A 17,565-nucleotide genomic window follows, 5' to 3' on the forward strand; every position below is an offset into this window, starting at 1 on the left:
GGCTCGTCGGATGTTCTCTGTCCGTTTGGCCCCACTCCCCCTCCAACCCCCTCATGTTCTGCCACGCGTAAATCCTTGTCCTGTCACACAGTAGCGCCAAGGAGACATGTGATCTAACTTGTGCGGGAGTCAGAGACAAGAGGGGTTTGCCATCCCCTAGCGCTGAACCCTACACCATCCTGCAATCCCACTCACCCATCCTTCCCAGGTAGGATGAAAACCACCTGAAACCTCCAGGCTGGCAGCAACACCCCAGGAAGCAGATCACAGGTTCACCCTTTTTTCTACACACGCCAGTCCTCACTACTGAACTCTGAGCAACTGGACACCGGGACAGAGGCATGCCCTGAGCCTGCAGCAGTTAAGAACCTGCGAGCAGGGGCCTCTCCCAAGAAGTATCTGGTGAGTGGCTAAAAGAACGAGTAAATGAACATTACAGAGAAAGGGGACCATGCAATTTCTGCTCAAACCTACAGGGAGTTCTCTCATGCAAGTCCCACTATCAAGTAATAGCCAACCCCCCAAACAAAGCTGCTAATCCACTATGAATCTATGAAAACGTTTTGAGTGCCTCCTTTAATTTGGTTGCCAAATTACTTAGTGCTGATACTGCACGGTACATAGCACAGTTCCATTAACCACAACTTAGGTCCGTGAAGCAAAATGGAGCTTGGGGATTACAAAGAATTTGCCGGAAAGGGAAGATGAACAGCGACCTCCTGTGCAAGAGGTCTTCCTAATTGAATTGGGATAATGAACCTCTGAGTCACTGGGGACACGCTTGTGGAAAGGAAGATGCTAAAGTGGCACCTATGCCATCCTTCATCGCTTTTAACCAAACGAGTTACCAGGAGGACGTGATTTACCCACCGTTCCGCTAACCACATCATCCAGAACAAAAGTGAATTGAACTAACCATCAAAATCTAGTTATAGCTCTTCAGAGCACATGCGTTTTCTAACGAAGCTAAACCAAGAGGTTTCTAATAAAGCCTCACCTAACTCTAATGTCAAGGTGAGCAAAACTCACCGACGGGATATTCTGACAAACAGCAGGTATTTGGTACCAAAGCAAGATACCTTAGTGACCTCATTCACTGAGGGTGGCTTTTTAATTTCTAACTAGGTAGGTTTTTAAAAAATTGTTTAACCATTAAAAAAAAAAAATTCTGGGATGACTAGCTCGCCCTCCCTCTTTTTCTATTCTGATGATGGCCCCCGAATGCCGTCAGGACTAAAAGCTTGTTCGTGAAAATATGGATTCCAGCGGAAGTGTACTGGAATTCCTTGATTGGTATAGTTACTCAGACTGTAAAATCTGGACTTGTCAGTTAGTTTGGTCCCTAAGTTGACTGGTGATGCCGTATCTGGTCATCTGCAGAAGTTCTTCATCTGTTTTCTATTTCATCATAAAGCCCTGGTAATACATGCAATGTATTCGTCTATATGATGAAAGTACAGACAAAGAAGAAAAATCTCCCCAGGACAGGTAAGGTAACCAGCCAGATGGCGGTTCTGACAAGCACTGACTGTAGTCTGACCTCTGGCATTGGTCATCAGGAGGACGAAGGAGGGTGGGGATAGGTCATTGTAAACCAAATACCGCTTCTAGAAGAGGAATTTTTAATAATATGAATTGCTAATGGAATCATCATATAGGCCTAAATGAGTAACATATTGGGCATAAACGATCTTTTTTTCCAAAGCCATAAAATGAAAAGAATAACAAGGTCCTACTGTTTAGCACAGGGAACTATATTCAATACCCTGTAATAAAGCGTAATGGAAGAGGAAAAAATTTTTTTTCTAAATGCCTGGGGCGGGGGTGGGGGGGGAAGAATGTACCAATTCTTACAGAAAGAAAACTTTTCGTGTACAGCTCTTCCTAGATACTATGTTCCATACTAGTACTTGTGACTATAATTAGATTCCCCAAACCTTTATTTTAGGATTTAATCTATGGAGGCCCTTTGGATCAATAAGATGACAAAATCATTTAAAAAAATAAACAAAACATCAGGATGTTACCAGTTTGCTTCTCTTTTGCTATTTGCTGGTGATCTCCCTAATTAACAGCAAGATTGCCAAATAGCTTTTCCAAGAGATACCTGACCCTGCCTGCCTGCCTGCCGGTGGGACTTTAGAATCTGTTTCAATGCCTCCTCGATCGGGAGATCACACGCCCGCAGGTGGGCACCCCTCCCCAAGGCTAGGAAGGCAAGACTGACCTTGACTTTCTGTTGGTGGTGGTAGATCTGCCAGGCAATGTGAACGTGCATAGCGCACCACTTCCCTGGTTTCTGCAACAAGAAAGAGCAACGTGGTCAGAAGGAAGACTTTCTGAGAAAACCCCCTTCAATTTCCCCAAAGCTTTCAGCAGATTCTAGCTGCAGAGGCGTTTTCCACGAAACGAGATGCTTTGTCCCCTCCAAGTGCCTTCTCTCAGCAGCAGTCCGGTGCCCGGGCTGGAGAGAGCCCCAGTGGGCTGTACCTCCCCTGCCACGGGAGCCCGAGCCGGCAGCTACTCCTCTGAAAACCAGCCCCGAGGAGGACCTCCCTGGTTACCAAGGATAACGTGGCAAAGCCTGAATCCCACTTTGTGCCCCCTCTCTCTCTCTTTTCTGGCGCCAGCTGGCAGGCCTGGTGGAGTGAAGCCCTACTGAACAAGCCTGGCCAGGCCGTAATGCGAACTGGCTGCTCAGAAGAACTAATTAGTGCATGTCCGTGAACCAGTTCGAAAGCAAGAGAGGGGACAGAACCTGTGTCACCGCCCCCAACACTGGGTTTTTTTTTTTTTTTAAACCCCAAAGTGGAACAAAGAAATCCACCACATTTTTACTGAAGCCCAGTTCCCACAAGTGCTTCACTAAGAGTCAACTGCCCATATTCGTGCTGGGTGGCACGGTTCATTTCTAAGTGAAAAAAGAAACAGAGAAGAGAACTCACTCCTTTCTCCTCTCTAGGCCTCTACAGAGTGAGTGCCTGCCCCGCCCTCTGGGAGGGCATCAACCCGTCTCTCAAACTAGTTCACGTCTTTGCTTTCTAAGCTGTGCAGTAGCTGTGAGCTCTGTCTCACTACCTGGGGGGCAGGGACCACGTCGTGCCACTTCACTTGTATTCCTGCTACGTAATCCACCCGTAAGCTCCGAACATCAGCTCCATAACAACAGGATGGATGAGAAGAAACACTGCCCCATTCCTACATCGGCAAAGGACAGACACTTCCGGTTTCTATATTAAGGAGCTGCTTCTGAAATATATACTTAAATCCAAGTTTGGGTTCAGTTCTCTTGTAATGAAATTATGGGTCATTTGAAATCGCCTAAGTGATGACACCATCCTCCTTTCTCCCCCTTTGGAGAAACTGAATTATCTGATTATATGCACCAGAAAGGGTTTAAGTAGAGAAATCTACTATCCATCCATCTTCCATCCAACCATCCGTCATCCCCGCCCCCCCTCCCCACATACACCAAGGAAGTCAGCATTTATTCAGAGGACATTTGCTGGCCATGCTCCAGACCTCTCAAGACAAACCAATACTTCTAGTAGCTCTTTTTTTCTTTTTTTTTTTTAATATAAATTTACTTAATTTTGAGTGCATTGGGTCTTTGTTGCTGCGCACAGGCTTTTCTCTAGTTGTGGTGAGAGGGGGCTGCTCTTAGTTGTGGTGCATAGGCTTCAGTAGTTGTGGCACGTGGGCTCAGTAGTTGTGGCTCACGGTCTCTAGAGAGCAGACTCAGTAGCTGTGGCACACGGGCTTAGTTGCTCCGCGGCATATGGGTTCTTCCCGGACCAGGATTTGAACCCATGTCCCCTGCATTGGCAGGCGGATTCTCAACCACTGCGCCACCAGGGAAGCCCCTTCTAGTAGCTCTTTTCTGCACCAGAGGAAAGGGTCGAATGGCTGTGACAAGTCAGCATCACTTAGTGCAGAAAGAGGCAGCCACCAGCCAAAATAAATAGACCCGGATATGTATTTTCTAGGTGCAAGAGAAATGGTAGAGCTCAGTGGAATCCTAGTTTCAGCCTATAGCTTAAGTCTTTCCCGTAAGTTTTCCACAAGTCAAACCTTTTGCCAGAACTGACAAGAGAATCTGACTCAGTTGAATTTGATCTGTTCGCTTTATCTCCGTGGCCTGGCGTCCTCCAATGCTCAAAGCAAAACCATTTAGGCCATTTTCAATCGCACTCTGAAAAACCTGACCACTGTCGTTCCAACATTTTACTCCAGTGTTCCTGTGGCTTGTTTCCTTGTAATTGTATTTTTAACCCTCCGGGAGTCAAACAGGGGTTGCAAAACAGTTCTAGAAGAAGCTTGCTTACCCTTAACATAGGTCTGAAAGGATCTGTCAACTGTGAAGAGAAAATGACAACTTGGTTACATGCCTGTCACTCAAACAATTGCTCTAATTAAGAAATTTGTAGTGCTTCATTAGGAGGGGAAATTAAAATGTTAGAATTTTACTTTTAAATGAAGCCCTTTTAGAGAATAATTAACCCATTTTCACACTATCAAAAGTGCCAAGCGCCCCTCCCCCACCTCACAAGCCTTGGTACATCTACGCTGACAAGCCCCCGGGCAAGTTTAATCAATAGTGATTTGCCCTCTGGCAACACGATTTGCTCCCATTACACATCTCAGGAGTTTCACTGTCTTAGAGCAGCCCTTCCAAACCTCACCACATGGGTCTAAGGGAGAAGGGCCTTCAGACCATGGACTTGAAAGACTGGATACTAATGATAATTAAGGAGAAGTGTCCTTTCCAGACACACAGTAGAAATAGGCTATCTTTAATAATTATCCTTAATCTGATGACTGTACGTCACTTAGAGGTATAAGACGTTTTAAAGAAGTTCACTAAACATCATACAAATACTTACACAGTTGAGTCATTTTACACATCTACCTAATTCTGGTTATCAATTTCCGACTGCCCTTATCCAGGGAAAAAGACAATATTGTAAAAGGTAATCATTTTTTTCCCCCATTTACTATGAAGATAATAACGATCAACGAGACAAGATTATATCTACTGTGTAACTTCAAATTCTTCTTGAGAGTTGGTCTGCGTTATGAATAAATAACACAACCAAATCATAATGGATATTTTATTTAGCTCCAGATAATGTGGTATGGACCCTTTTGTCCACGTGGTATGGACAAAAGGGTCCATACCACATTACAAGTAGAGTGGCCGGAAGAGCTGTGTAGTACAATGACCTCCAGGAAGAAAAGCGCGTAGCGCTTTCTTTGGCATGTGAGAGAAATTTCAGGAGATGGAGACAGAGAAGGCTGGTTGGGTGGAAACTACGCAAGCTCAGAGTGTCGGACTCCTGGGCTTAGACCATAAGCTCTCCCTCTGTCCCGTGGTAAGTCATTGCCCTGGTGTCACGTGGCCGCAAGGGAGATTCCGTTTTCTAAGAGTAACTAGCATCTTCCATAGACTAGAAGGAAGAGCTAAGGCAGCAGCTGTTCGGCTGGGCTGAGGAAGGTGTGAGGCCTGGGCTGGCTGTCCTGGGGAGATGCCATCTTCTGTGTTACCCGAGACCCAGCCTGACCTTGCACTTACCCTCGGGTCCTTCTGGAGAAGAGTATGTGGGACCGTCCCAGGTCGGGCAGCAACATCGATTGGGTTGGACGTCTACAAATTAATTAGACCACAGCTTAGGAAGCATATAACACGGGACACGAAAGCAAGGTCTTCCTTTCGTTCTAAATGACAGAGTTCAAACGTCCCTTTTTTGTTTGTTTCTTTCTGGAATACAAGAGTTAACGGATCCATTTTCCTCCGTGACCACATATGCTCTTCGTGAGGACCCCGCTTCCTGTTTCCCCAGGGGACCCTGACCAGAGTCTGCCCTCTCCAGCAATGGCATCTCCAGGCAGAGAGAGGCGAAACGTACATACAAGCCCGCCCCTGAAATCCATCTTCTACCGAGCTCCTGACAGCCCTGTCACTGTGGGGCTTTTGCTTTATCACCAAACCTTCCAAGAAATGCTTAAGTGAACATCATTATAATCTGCTCTATCAGGTGCTTCCCCTCAGAATAACTGAACGTGTTTTACAGACATTAAGCTGACTCTCAATTTTAACTGGCAGACGGTAACAAAGAATTACACTCAGTAATTACTCATTAGCAGTGGTGGGAATGGGACAAGAGAACCTAATTTGGGGACCACACAGACCTATTGTTAAGTGATTTCTAAAGTAATTCTGCACCATCTTTCCCATTCCCAACACCATTCTTAAATATCATCAATGATAACAACCTTATCTGTAGGCTTTTGTCCTTTGAATTAACAACAACGAAAAGCCCACTGGAGGCACAAGGCACCACTTTCTAGTGGGTAGAGGATTTAGAGTATTTTTCACCAGGTATTTGATTTAAGAAACCACAACTTCTATGAATCCCTTCACACCGGGAAGTTGACTCGTGTGGAAAAAAGAGCCTGCCGAGTTTAGGCACCAGGCTCGCCTACAAGGAGGGGGGGGGGGGGGGGGGGGGGGGGGCGGGGGGGGGGGAAAGAAAGAATGGAAGAAAGAAAAGCAATCAGCTGCTGTACAGCTAACAATTAAGCTGGAGTTGTTAACAGCCTGATTTGCATACATATGAAGAATTCCGCTAATGAACTGCAATCTACATATTCAATCAGTAAGATGGCCTGGAAAGGCCTATTTCAACACCAGGAGAGACACTTTCTTGCCCAGATGTAGTTTTCTGTGTGATTGGATAATTGTGAGTAAGGGAAATAGTCTAATTTATTAAGTGACCTACCAGTCTGGTTGGGGATGCACCAGAGATTTCCTGCAACCTAGAGGGGACAGACCAGGGTCTGAGAGGGTAGTAAAGAGCTGATGGCAGAAGGAGTTTAAAAACCACCATCATTTTATCCCCAGATAGGAGGTGTTGAGACCGGCCATCCTCAAGGCCTGAGGAGGTCTAACTGGGCACAGAAGCTGCGATTCCATGCAGGTCCCTGTGATTTCTAAGGTGTGGCCATCCCATCCCCAATGCTTAATTTTTTTCCTCTTTTCTAATTTTAGGGCAGCATGCCTTTGTTAGTATATTATGTGCTCATCCTGGGAGACTCTGGCCCAAAATTTGTGTTTTGGCTTTGAAATGAGACGGGAATAAAAGAAAACCAAAATCACACAGCACAATTTCCTACTTTACAATCTGAGAATGGTTGCTAACATGAGAAATACATTTCGCTTTTTTGGCATGAGAATCAAGTATCGGCCGTGGTAGATGTAAAGTCACAAAAAGGTAGTGTTCTGAGAGTTAACGCCTTTATTTTGGCCCTCGGAGATAACTCTAGCCCAAGTGGAGGAGCGTATCTCTGGCTAGGTAGAAAAGAATTCAGTTATCATAAAGGGTGAAAGGCTACTTCATCTCACACGAGGATGGCAGTCTTGACCTTGGGAAGTGTGACCCTGACAGCGGGGTGGGAGGCTTATCCGACATTTCATACAATTCCTGACCAGAAGCTTATGTCCACAATCTTGGTAGGGTGGGGGTTGGGGGGAAAAAAAAAAATATATATATATATCTATATATCTATATATCTATATATCTATATATATATTTTCCCTGTATATTTTACAGAGCACAAGAAATCCTAGTTCAACTGAGATGACATGGGTAGCACAGGTTAAAAATTAAATTCTGGCTGAGTTTTAAACCTAAATGGACTAGGAGAAAATATTCACACTCTAATATTGATGGTCAATTTGGATGGAAAAATGAGTCCCTGGCAGGTAAGAGGATGGGAAGCTACCTGCCTAGCCCCAGCCCCAGGCTCCACTTACAAGTACGTAGGTGTGTTTTCGATGTAGTTTCTTACCTTCGGCTGAAATGCTCCTTGCAGTGAACCAAAAGGGCCAGTGGGCGGAATCATAGGGGGGATGCCCGATACAGCAGGAGGGTAAGAATGGAAGAGCTGTGGCCAAAGATGGAGAAGGGGGGAAGACAAGATTTTAGTAGGAGGCAAATGATATGTTCCAATTCCCTTCCCACAGAAAGACATCAACATTAGCAAGCCAAGTAATTTCAGTTTGATGCTATTAGTCAAGAAGCCACAGTGAAATGATCACACAGATGTGCCATGAATACTTAACTTGAAAAGTTAAAAGTAGTTCAGAATCAATCAGCCAACAAATGATGTCCCAGATGAGGACATCATTAGAAAGGGAGCTTTTCTAATTATTAATTGTTAAATCGGATAGAAGTCCTAAAGGGTTGGAGATTTTAATGCATATCAAAAACAGGAGGGGGTGCTGAGCCAAACAAGATGCCCAGAAAATGACAAGTTAATTAGAAAAAGAAAAAGAAAAAAAAAAAAAAGGAAGAAAAAAGAAGCAAGTCTTTATGGATTCCAGGATTTTAAACCATTAAAACTCAATTAGTACTTTTAGACTTTTAATAGTTTTGAGGAAATGAGAAAATATTCACAATCCTTGCTTCATTAGGTTGTTCTGGTAAGTGGCAGTTCCAGAGGACAACTTAATTGTCTAAAATGATGACAAATATTTGTGGAAGGGGAAAATAAAATGACTCAGAGTATACTTTCCACAGAGCCACCCATTTTTCTATAAGATGGATAAGCCCACTGAAGGCTATTCAAGCCAATCCCCTGACATGTCAGTCTGACCACTTAGTGGGGAGGGAGAAGAATGATTCTGAATTAACAATACGAATTTTCTTGAATTGATAGTTTACAGAGGACACAATGGAGGAGAGAAATATACAGCAGTACTGAAGACAATGCAGACGCATCTTCTCCTCCTCTTAAAAATTCAGTTTCTGAGATTTTACCACTCTGGTTCCATTTACTTTGAAAAAACCACCATACAGATGTTTTAGGAATGTCCCACCCTTATGGTTACACAATATGTCAAAAATACAATAATAATTCAAGCTTTTCCTAATAATGCATTTATGTGAGCTATTTCTAGGTAACGGCCGAAATCCACATTTCACAATCCTGTTTTCAGAGCACATACTTTTTCCGTTGGTCTTTATTTCATTTTGCTCCCATTCAATGATGCAGCAAAGTTTTTCAGACTAATTGATACTGAACTAAATCCACTTAAACAGTGACTGCAAACCAAGCGCCCTCATTTAAACTAATTTTAAGTCTAAAATTGTGTTTTAGATACTTGAGTGCATTGTATCTTAATTCCCCTTATAACATCCCAGTCCCCAAAGCAGGGGAGACTAAGTACTTTATATATTATCCACTATAACTAATAACATGAAAGAACTCTCCCCCAGTACACTGTATGAAGCCGAGTAATTAAACACATCACTAAAATGCGCTCAAATTCCTATTACTCTGCCTCCAGGTGGGTATGTTTTCCTTTAATGTTTTCAATTAAAAAATTGGGTGTTCTCACCATTTTCATTTTGCTCTAGTCCATTACTGAGCCTCTTCGAATATAGCTGACTACTCCATCTCCTGACTACAAGTCTGAATTACCTAAGTAATAAAACATGAACCTTCCAAAAATTCAGGCTTGCAGACTTCTTCATCTTAAATCTAGGATTCTCTGTGGAATATGTATATGAAAAGACACTGCATGAGGTCCTAGGAAGTAAACTGAACTGCCAGCAGAGCAGCTAAACTTTCTCTGAGAATGGTTTTGTTAGCTGGTCCTTAATTGAACTTGGCAAGTATAGACAAAGGGCAGAAATCTGGTGATTATTAAGGGTGGTACCATTCATGAAACCCACGCAAAGAGAAAACCCACAGCTCTACTACATTTTGCATGTCCATCTGAAAAATGCTTTCGTGTCACAGTCCTGAGCAGAACAGTGCTGAAGAACTTGGGGGGGCCCAGGTGCTCAGATACACCTTCCTCATCCCTTTCTGAAGAGGCTCTCCTCAGGCCATTTCTGAATGTCTCTCCGTAAGTAATTCTCACTTGATTTCTAATATTGTCTCGTCCTGACTTCTCAGCTTAGGACTAACACAGTGTCTAATTATCTAGTTCAAAGCATGAATGAGTTCACAGGCTTGGCTGATCTATTAAGTAGCATTTCTATTTGAACAGTAAGGTAACACTATCCAAAAATCAAAGCAAGAAGAGTTTAACACGGTGAATCAACATGGCTACAAGCAGTTATTAAACTTCCTTCTTTCTGGTTTCATTTAAAAAATATAAATAAACCATTGAGCAAAGAAAACTTGCAAAATTTCAGGTAAAAATGATGCAGTATACACTCCATAATCAAAATATCATGGTAGGATATTCAAGGTTTTTGTTATAAAAGAAGCCCACGTCTTGTAATTAACTGAACATATAACTTAGGTTGTTGCCAATTGAGGTTCCAGAACATACTCTTAAAATTGCATGAAACGATTAAAAAAAAAAGTTTTGTTTTTTTTTTAAATAAAGAAGAGTTTAAAGAGAAAAAAAATCATGCATTTCAATTTTAAGATCTTCTTTTGTTTAAATAGTATTTTTAGTCGCAGTTTTAACGAGCTCAGGAGAACAATACCAGCTGTGTGTAAGAGGGATCAACAGTCGGTCTAGAAGAAATGAAAATTTGCTGTTTGAAGTCATGAGTCAAAAAGATATGGTACTTTCCTTGGAGGAAATAATCGAAGATGAATTCCAGGAATTCTGTGTTAAGGACATTTCGACCGAAGACTGCAATCTGCGATTTCAGACTCTCCTGAAACTCTAAGGGTTTAACTGCGGGCGCCCCACTTTGCAGGACAGAGGCCTGGTTGCCAGTGAAGTCCACCTTCGCTTTAAAGTGTTAGGAGTGCTTATGACCTTTTGACTCAGAAGATGATACTGCATCTTTACCAAAAGCAAACGTCACAAAAAGCAAGCATCCAAAGTGACGAGGAGCAATGGGAATTCTTGCAAAGATGATTAAGGAAGGCTGCTAGTCATTTACTGATCTGTGGTGAGAGCACAAAAATGGAAAAGCAGTTACATTAAATGGGTAGCATGGTAACAAGACTCACACTGTGCCGGTAGAATGGGTCAACTTTTGTTGGGTATTTGTCAAACTGTAAAGGGATCAAAGCAAAAGCTAGTTACTTAAAGAATCTACATTTCTGTTCACTGCTTCAGTGGAGGTAGCCCGAAGCAAGCTTCTCTGCCGTTAGGCTGTCATCAGCCTCTGTAACCTCACTGTATATGAAACCATTCTGAGCTCGAGTCACTCTGACAAGAAATCAACAGGAATGCAAAAATCAAAGCGAAAACCCATTCAGCGCATTTAGGTTGTGGCCACACAAGAGCGGCTTTCTTTCTAGGCTATGTTTAGAGACTGGCGCGCACCAAACATCTGAACTGGAGAGAAGAGGCAATTGTTCAGATGAATCAGAGAGAAGTGAGCGTTGCATCTGATTTATCCAGAGAATTCCCTCCGTTTTCATCTTCACTTTGGCAGAACTGTGCATTCAGCTGTTTTCTGAAACGTATTACCCCCAAATACAAGGCAATTTGGGCTAGGTCTTAGAACCTTTCTTTTGAGCAGAAAAGAGAAAATACCATTATTTCTTCTAAGTAATGTCATCATCCTGGGCTGTAACTCCCCTCAGTTAGATTTAACTTATTTTGTGAAACAGCTCACTCAGACTGGTATAAGCTCCTTCCCTAAATAACTGTTGAGAAGTACGGTTCATCCAGAAAACAGATACAGGATTTATCACAGGAAAAAAATTTTGGTCCCAAGGCCTTACCTCTAATATGCTCCTAAATAAAGCTTGTAAAATAAACTTTGAAATATATATTTAAAAAAATTAAGTTGAACAAAATGGGGGAGAGCGAGGGAGGAGAGGATGCAAAGTTTGGTGAATCGCGGAATTCAAATCTATCCTCACAATGCCTATATTAATTGCCTTAAAATCAAGTATTTCCTGAAATATTAAAAATTAAATAAGTAAAACACTCTAATAGTCACTGTTACGGACAGGCATCTATCTCAGAACAGTTAGTATCCTACTATTCCTTACAGCTCCGAAGTTAAAAAACAACCCTAACTGGTCCTCCCGGCATGCGCTAGTCCCCAGGCAAGGCCAAAATCGTGTCACTGCCAGTGGGCCCTCTTACCACAAGGCTGAGTTCGGACCCTGCAGGGCTCATCGCGCCCTGACCACTTGCTGGCAGAGCACAATAGCAGACTGGGGGCGCTGTCTTATGAAATACGGGAAATACACCACCTCCATCAAAGCCGGTTTAAAAAACCTTCCGAAAGAGCGGGTATTGGGGGAGGGGGTACCCAGGGCCATCCAAGTCTCCTGATGGCTCTCTCCCTCCTCAGCCCTTCCCGACTTCCTGGGATTCCGTGAGCATTTATTTGCTGGCGCCGAACACTGACAGATACATTTTTACATCTGGTGGCAACTCCCCAAGGTGCTCAAGAAGACAAAATCGCCCTTAAGAAGTTAACTACCGACACTGGATGTGACCGTTTCGAGGGCATCTAGAATAAATTCCACCCACAGTGCTAGAAATCACCGTCTAGCAAAGAGTTCCTACTTTAGGCCCTGGGTCAGTGCTGCCTGGAGCAGGGCACATCCCCTTCTCTCCAGCAGAGCTGAGCAAGGTCAAGGGAGTCCCCCGAACAGCTGTTGCTCCCCAGCCAATCTCCTGTGCCCAGACGGCCTGGTCCAACCCCACCGTGCTGCAGAAGAAGAGAGTCGCGCTCCACTTATCCTCACGTTTCCGCCCGGGGTACGCACCATGGGCGGTGCCGGCGTCGGCATGATGGCGGCGGGCGGCAGGGCGTGGGGGAAGGGCGTGAACGTGTGCTGGTGCGTGTGCTGGTGCGTGTGCTGGTGCTGGTGCTGGTGCTGGTGGAACTCGGTCCGCAGGTAGGGTGGGGGGCCCAGGGAGGCCCCGCGGTCAGCGCTCTGGGAGGCCAAGAAACGCGTGTTCAGTTCCTGTCGCAAGATGTCTTGCTCTGGAAGAGAAGAACACGGACGGGGTGACACCTTTCCTTGGGACGGTAATTTCTTTCAGAACAGGACATCCAAGTAGCTCACTACGGAGGGCTGTGCGCCCAGCCAGGGTGCGGGAGCTGGGGCTCTCAGGGGTGCGGCCGGGCCCTTAGTGGAAAGGGATAGCCGACCAGGCAATGGACGGTAAGGCCCAGTCACACACTCTGTTCTCTGTCTCAGCTTTCAGGGACAGGCGGCCCATCAGTGGGGTGCACGGACAGAGTCCAGGCCGAACGGCCAGAGGTCAAGTTTCAGCTGTTTTACTGCCGGCTGAGTGACCCTGGGTGTGGGAAATCAGCCATCTGTGCCGCGGTTTCCTCGTCTCTCATACGGGAACAATAACATTGCCTGTGCCATGGATTCGTTTCAAGGGTTAAAGAAATGAACCTACTGAAGTGCTGAAGAGCAGTGACTGGCTGACTAATAAAAGTGAGCTGTCGACACGGCAACATGCCATGACAGACCCCGCATGCCCTCTTCCAACATAAACCTCTGCTCCACGGCTCTCTGTATCGGTGGTAGAACATGGCCACGACGAACCCTTGGCCTGATTAATACAGGTGAGGAGAAAAGGACCCAATATCCAACACTAGGTGTGTCCTTAAAAAGCTGGGACATACGCTCACAAAAAGTACATCTTCTTTCCCACCCACGGTAGGCGGCCTTAGTCAGCTAACAAGGATGTGACTTAAGATCCTGGCCTGAAACAGACACGGGATGTGTAGAGCTTTTCTGTCAAGCTAATGGGAGCCCAGGTGACAGGGCCCAGACAACCTGTGCTTTACTGCTCAGAGGATGACCCTGGTCAGAAAAGTCTCTCTGGCAAGTGTCCAATTCCAGGCCACTGTCATGCCAGGTTGGGACGGGTGTTGGTACGTATTTTTGCTGAATCTCAGCCTACAGAGGGCCGGAGGAAGATTACAAGAAGACATACAGTAAAGCAGAAAATCGTGAGTGGATAACACCTAGCCGTCAGGGACAACACAGACAGCAGGCGAGGCCCTCTGGAGGGGACAGTGGGAGCACGAAGAAGCCAGGCCAGCTCGTCCATCCTACCTGAGTAAGTGCCCCCGGCCGGGTGTCCGGGCACCTGCAGACTCCCTGATGTCAGAGGTGGTGGAGGAGGCAAGGCAGTGGGAGGGGCAAACATATTGGGGTGATGTGAGTGTGCGGGGGGCTGGAGGGTGGGCGTGAAGCTGTGCAGGGGGCTGTGGTTGGGCAGTGACAGGGGGAATGGGGAGGCCGAGGGGTGGTGGGAGGCGTGGGGGGGGCCGGGCTGAGTCTTCGCTGGGGTGCTGCTCCTGCTACTGCTGTTGGGATACGAAAGAAATGAAAAACAAAAGAGGTAAGCCATTTATTTGCTTAAAACGACCCCTATGTCCCTGCCCAAAGCCATTCAACACCTTTTCTCTTGCTCCTTCCTCTTCCCAGACCCTCCCCTGTGCGCGCAGAGCCTCTGCTGAGATCGCAGCTCCTCTAAACCGCCCCCACGACTGCGGACACAGCAGAATAGGAGCTGCTGCCCCAAGCCGCCGCTACGTCCAGACAGCTGCCCCCTCCCATCCTGCACCAGCCACACTTGTGACAGGGCAACGTCAGTGGAAAGCAATAAGCGCGGTGAGCTGCTCCCTCCTCTGTGAAGAAGCACAGGGAAGGGGGAACCAGGGGGTCAGGTGCCCCGTCACCCCTGTGGTCTGGAGGCCACAGACGTGGCCTCGGGGGCAGAAGATGGGCCTGGCCCCTGCCAAGGCAGCTTCCTTCCCCTGTTGCAGATAGGAGAGAGCAAGGCTCTTGACCGCCACGGTCACCCGTCACAGTCACAAGGAAAACACTACCAAAGTCACCAAGCGCGGGGGCTTAGAATGACAACCCCGGGACCAGCCGGGGTGGGCAACACTGAGGCCTGCGCCCTGGGTCCCTGTTCCCCTTTTCTTTGCGGGTTTCCTTGTGCTGCTTTGTAAACTTTCCTTTGTACTCTGGCAAAGACAAGACGGAAGAGTGCCTGGATCTCCAGGGAGGAACACCTCTCTCTCCCTAAACCTGGCGTGTTTCTTCTCTACCTCTGTGACCCACCCGGAGGAAGGAAATCACAGTGGAAATTCCTCAAACCAGATTACTCCTTGGTCCCCATCTTCCCGCCCCTGGAGTTGCAGGGAGATGTGACGGGGGGTGGTTGTGGTGGCAAAGAGCTTTCCTTTTAAGATTCTCAACACTGCACCATCTCCCTGGCTTTCCATTCCCTGCCTCTGACCGGGGAACCGGCGGGGCTCCCGGGCACAGAGCCCTCAACTCAACTCTCCCTTCCTTGAACCTTCTTCCCCTTCCTGCCTTCACTCTCTCAGGAGCCTCCGTAGATATTTAGCTCTTGACAACGTCCTCACCGCCCATACTCCACCCAACGCATCCCGTCCTGCTCCCAAGAGACCCTGTCCCACCGGCCCCTCAGGCCCCGTCCCTGTCTTGCGTCCCCGCCTCGCTGAGAACACTGCGATCAAGCTTCCAACAGGACACCGCAGTCCCTGCGGGCCCCGCTCCCACCGCCAGCTGCCCGTCCATCAGAAGATGACCAAAGCCGGGCCGGCGGCTCACCTGAGGCTGTTGAGGCTCAGGCTGCTGCTGTTGTAGGCGGACAGCGGCTGGGGGAGGCTCTGGGCGGAGGGGTGGGCCGGCGCGGGCGGGAGGGCCTGGGGCGGCAGCGGCCCCGGGGACTGCGGCCGCGGCGGCCGGGGCGCCGGCGGCGGCGGCGGCGGCGGCGGCGCGGGCTGCGGCGGGGCCTCCGGGGGCGCGGGCGGAGGCTGGGCGCCGGGGCGCGGGGGGGGCGGCGGCGGGGGCTCGGCGCGCGGCCCCGAGGCGGGGTCCGGAGAAGGCGCTCGGGGCGGGGGCTCCGCCTGGGGCTGGGGCGGCGGGACCTGAGGGCGGGGGTCCTTCAGCACCACGGGCTCAAAGATGGGCTCTTTGCCGCAGTCCTGGCTCTTCTCCTGGCTCCTCTCTAGACCCGAAATCTTGGGGACAATGGGCCCCGCATCGCGGCCGTCGTGTTGGGGTAGCGCGCCGACACCGAGCTCCGGATCTGTGCGGGGCGAGCAGAGAGAAGAAAAGCACAGGCAGGTGCGTGAGTGGAAGCCAACGCCGGGCCCGAGTCATCTGTGCCCACTGGGCCGTCCCCGGTGCTGTCCTGTCTTTACCGCTGGGAGCAGCCGTGTCCCTGGGGGAGAAAGGCCCACCAGCCAGAGAAGGCTGCCTTCCAGGAAGCGGCTGAAGCCACCAGACTCTGAAAAACGAATGCGTCCCTTAACCTTGACAAAGCCTTTTGTGCGGCAAAATTCAGAAACAAGAGCCAACAAGTTGATTCTCCTTTTAAAACAAACATACTTCTTGACTACACAGAGGAGAAGTGTTTGCAGTAGCCACACGAAGCAAAAGTTATTTAGCCTCACAGATGTCTCTTATCGGCCTGGCCTCCTTCCCCCTTTCCATTCTGACTGACGGAGCCCGCCTGACATTTGGAGAAATAATTTTCTGTTTAGCAAGGGCTAAACTTCCGGTCAAACGTCAGGCCTCCTACCGCCGAGGCTTTCTCCTCCTATGGATGATCCCAGGCTTTGAGATCGAAGGTGCAAACGTGAATTTAGACCAATTTACTGTCAACTACACATGCTTGAGTTCTTAAAGAATTCCCTCTGGACCACTGGAGGAGTCCTTAGCCAAGTGAGGACAAGGGGTGTGATGCTGGACTTGAGACCAAGCCTAGATGTGAAATGTAAGTCAAATTCTACAGTCACTAATGAAATGTAGACAACAGATGCTCCTATATGAATTTAAAAGATATGCTTCCCTCCAAGGGTCAAAAGATCCATGCCACATCTAGTATAGGGGTTACCTGATTACCCCCGTAAGTCAAACTCCATACAATCCTCTAACAGAATAATGAAAGACAAATACGGCATTAAATACAAAGAGGTGGACTGATTTATGAGTAAGTACTTTTGCATACATTGCAGGGAAAAAAAATTACCTTTCCTGCATTTTTGCGCTTAAAAAAAATCCATCCTTTTGTTATTACACAGCTTAGAAACTGCAAGAGAATAGATCACAATATTCTCTGAAATGAGGGTGGTGTTTCAGGGTATTCCTAAACGAACTACTTTGGGCATGAACTTTCTCTTCTAATCTCACTGTTATCAAGTATGAAGAATACATGGTATTCTCACTGGTCCTATTAATTTCTGTTGATGTCCTCTTGCGTCTACACATGTCATTTTTTTCTTCCCTGGAATTTGCATCAAAGCAATCCATTATTTTTGTGTTCTTCTGGTAAAACAGATCAAACCTGTAATATGCACAAAAGTAGAAACAAATGGTGGGCTTATAAGCAAACCACGTTTTTAGCTAATATGAACTTGGCTCTCCTTAAGTCCCATAGACAGTGTGGAACAATTACACAAACAGGATGCCAAGAAAGCCCCCTCTTCACATGGCTCAGGTACGAAAGGATAAAGCATCTGATGCATCTGGTGAAAAGCAACTCTAGACTTCTGACGTCCTACTCACACACGTTTCTCTCCAGTGCTGTCTTCAGAACCTTGCTAGGAAGATCTC

At 47.0% G+C, this 17,565-nt stretch overlaps 1 protein-coding gene across 1 annotated transcript in view; it reads right to left on the reverse strand.

Moving 5' to 3' along the window:
• The window catches only part of AUTS2 (activator of transcription and developmental regulator AUTS2), a 1,126,353-nt gene that overhangs the window by 12,932 nt on the left and 1,095,856 nt on the right, over nucleotides 1-17,565 (reverse strand). Inside the window, exons 7-14 of the mRNA XM_032604458.1 lie at nucleotides 15,556-16,036; nucleotides 14,023-14,276; nucleotides 12,709-12,929; nucleotides 10,984-11,028; nucleotides 7,849-7,944; nucleotides 5,573-5,644; nucleotides 4,326-4,355; nucleotides 2,228-2,299 (exon numbers count right to left, since the gene is read on the reverse strand). Coding sequence (XP_032460349.1) covers nucleotides 2,228-2,299; nucleotides 4,326-4,355; nucleotides 5,573-5,644; nucleotides 7,849-7,944; nucleotides 10,984-11,028; nucleotides 12,709-12,929; nucleotides 14,023-14,276; nucleotides 15,556-16,036 — 1,271 coding nt within the window. The remainder of the gene's footprint in view (nucleotides 1-2,227; nucleotides 2,300-4,325; nucleotides 4,356-5,572; nucleotides 5,645-7,848; nucleotides 7,945-10,983; nucleotides 11,029-12,708; nucleotides 12,930-14,022; nucleotides 14,277-15,555; nucleotides 16,037-17,565) is intronic.

This window comes from Phocoena sinus, chromosome 15, assembly GCF_008692025.1.
Source record: "Phocoena sinus isolate mPhoSin1 chromosome 15, mPhoSin1.pri, whole genome shotgun sequence".
Taxonomy (NCBI): domain Eukaryota; kingdom Metazoa; phylum Chordata; class Mammalia; order Artiodactyla; family Phocoenidae; genus Phocoena; species Phocoena sinus.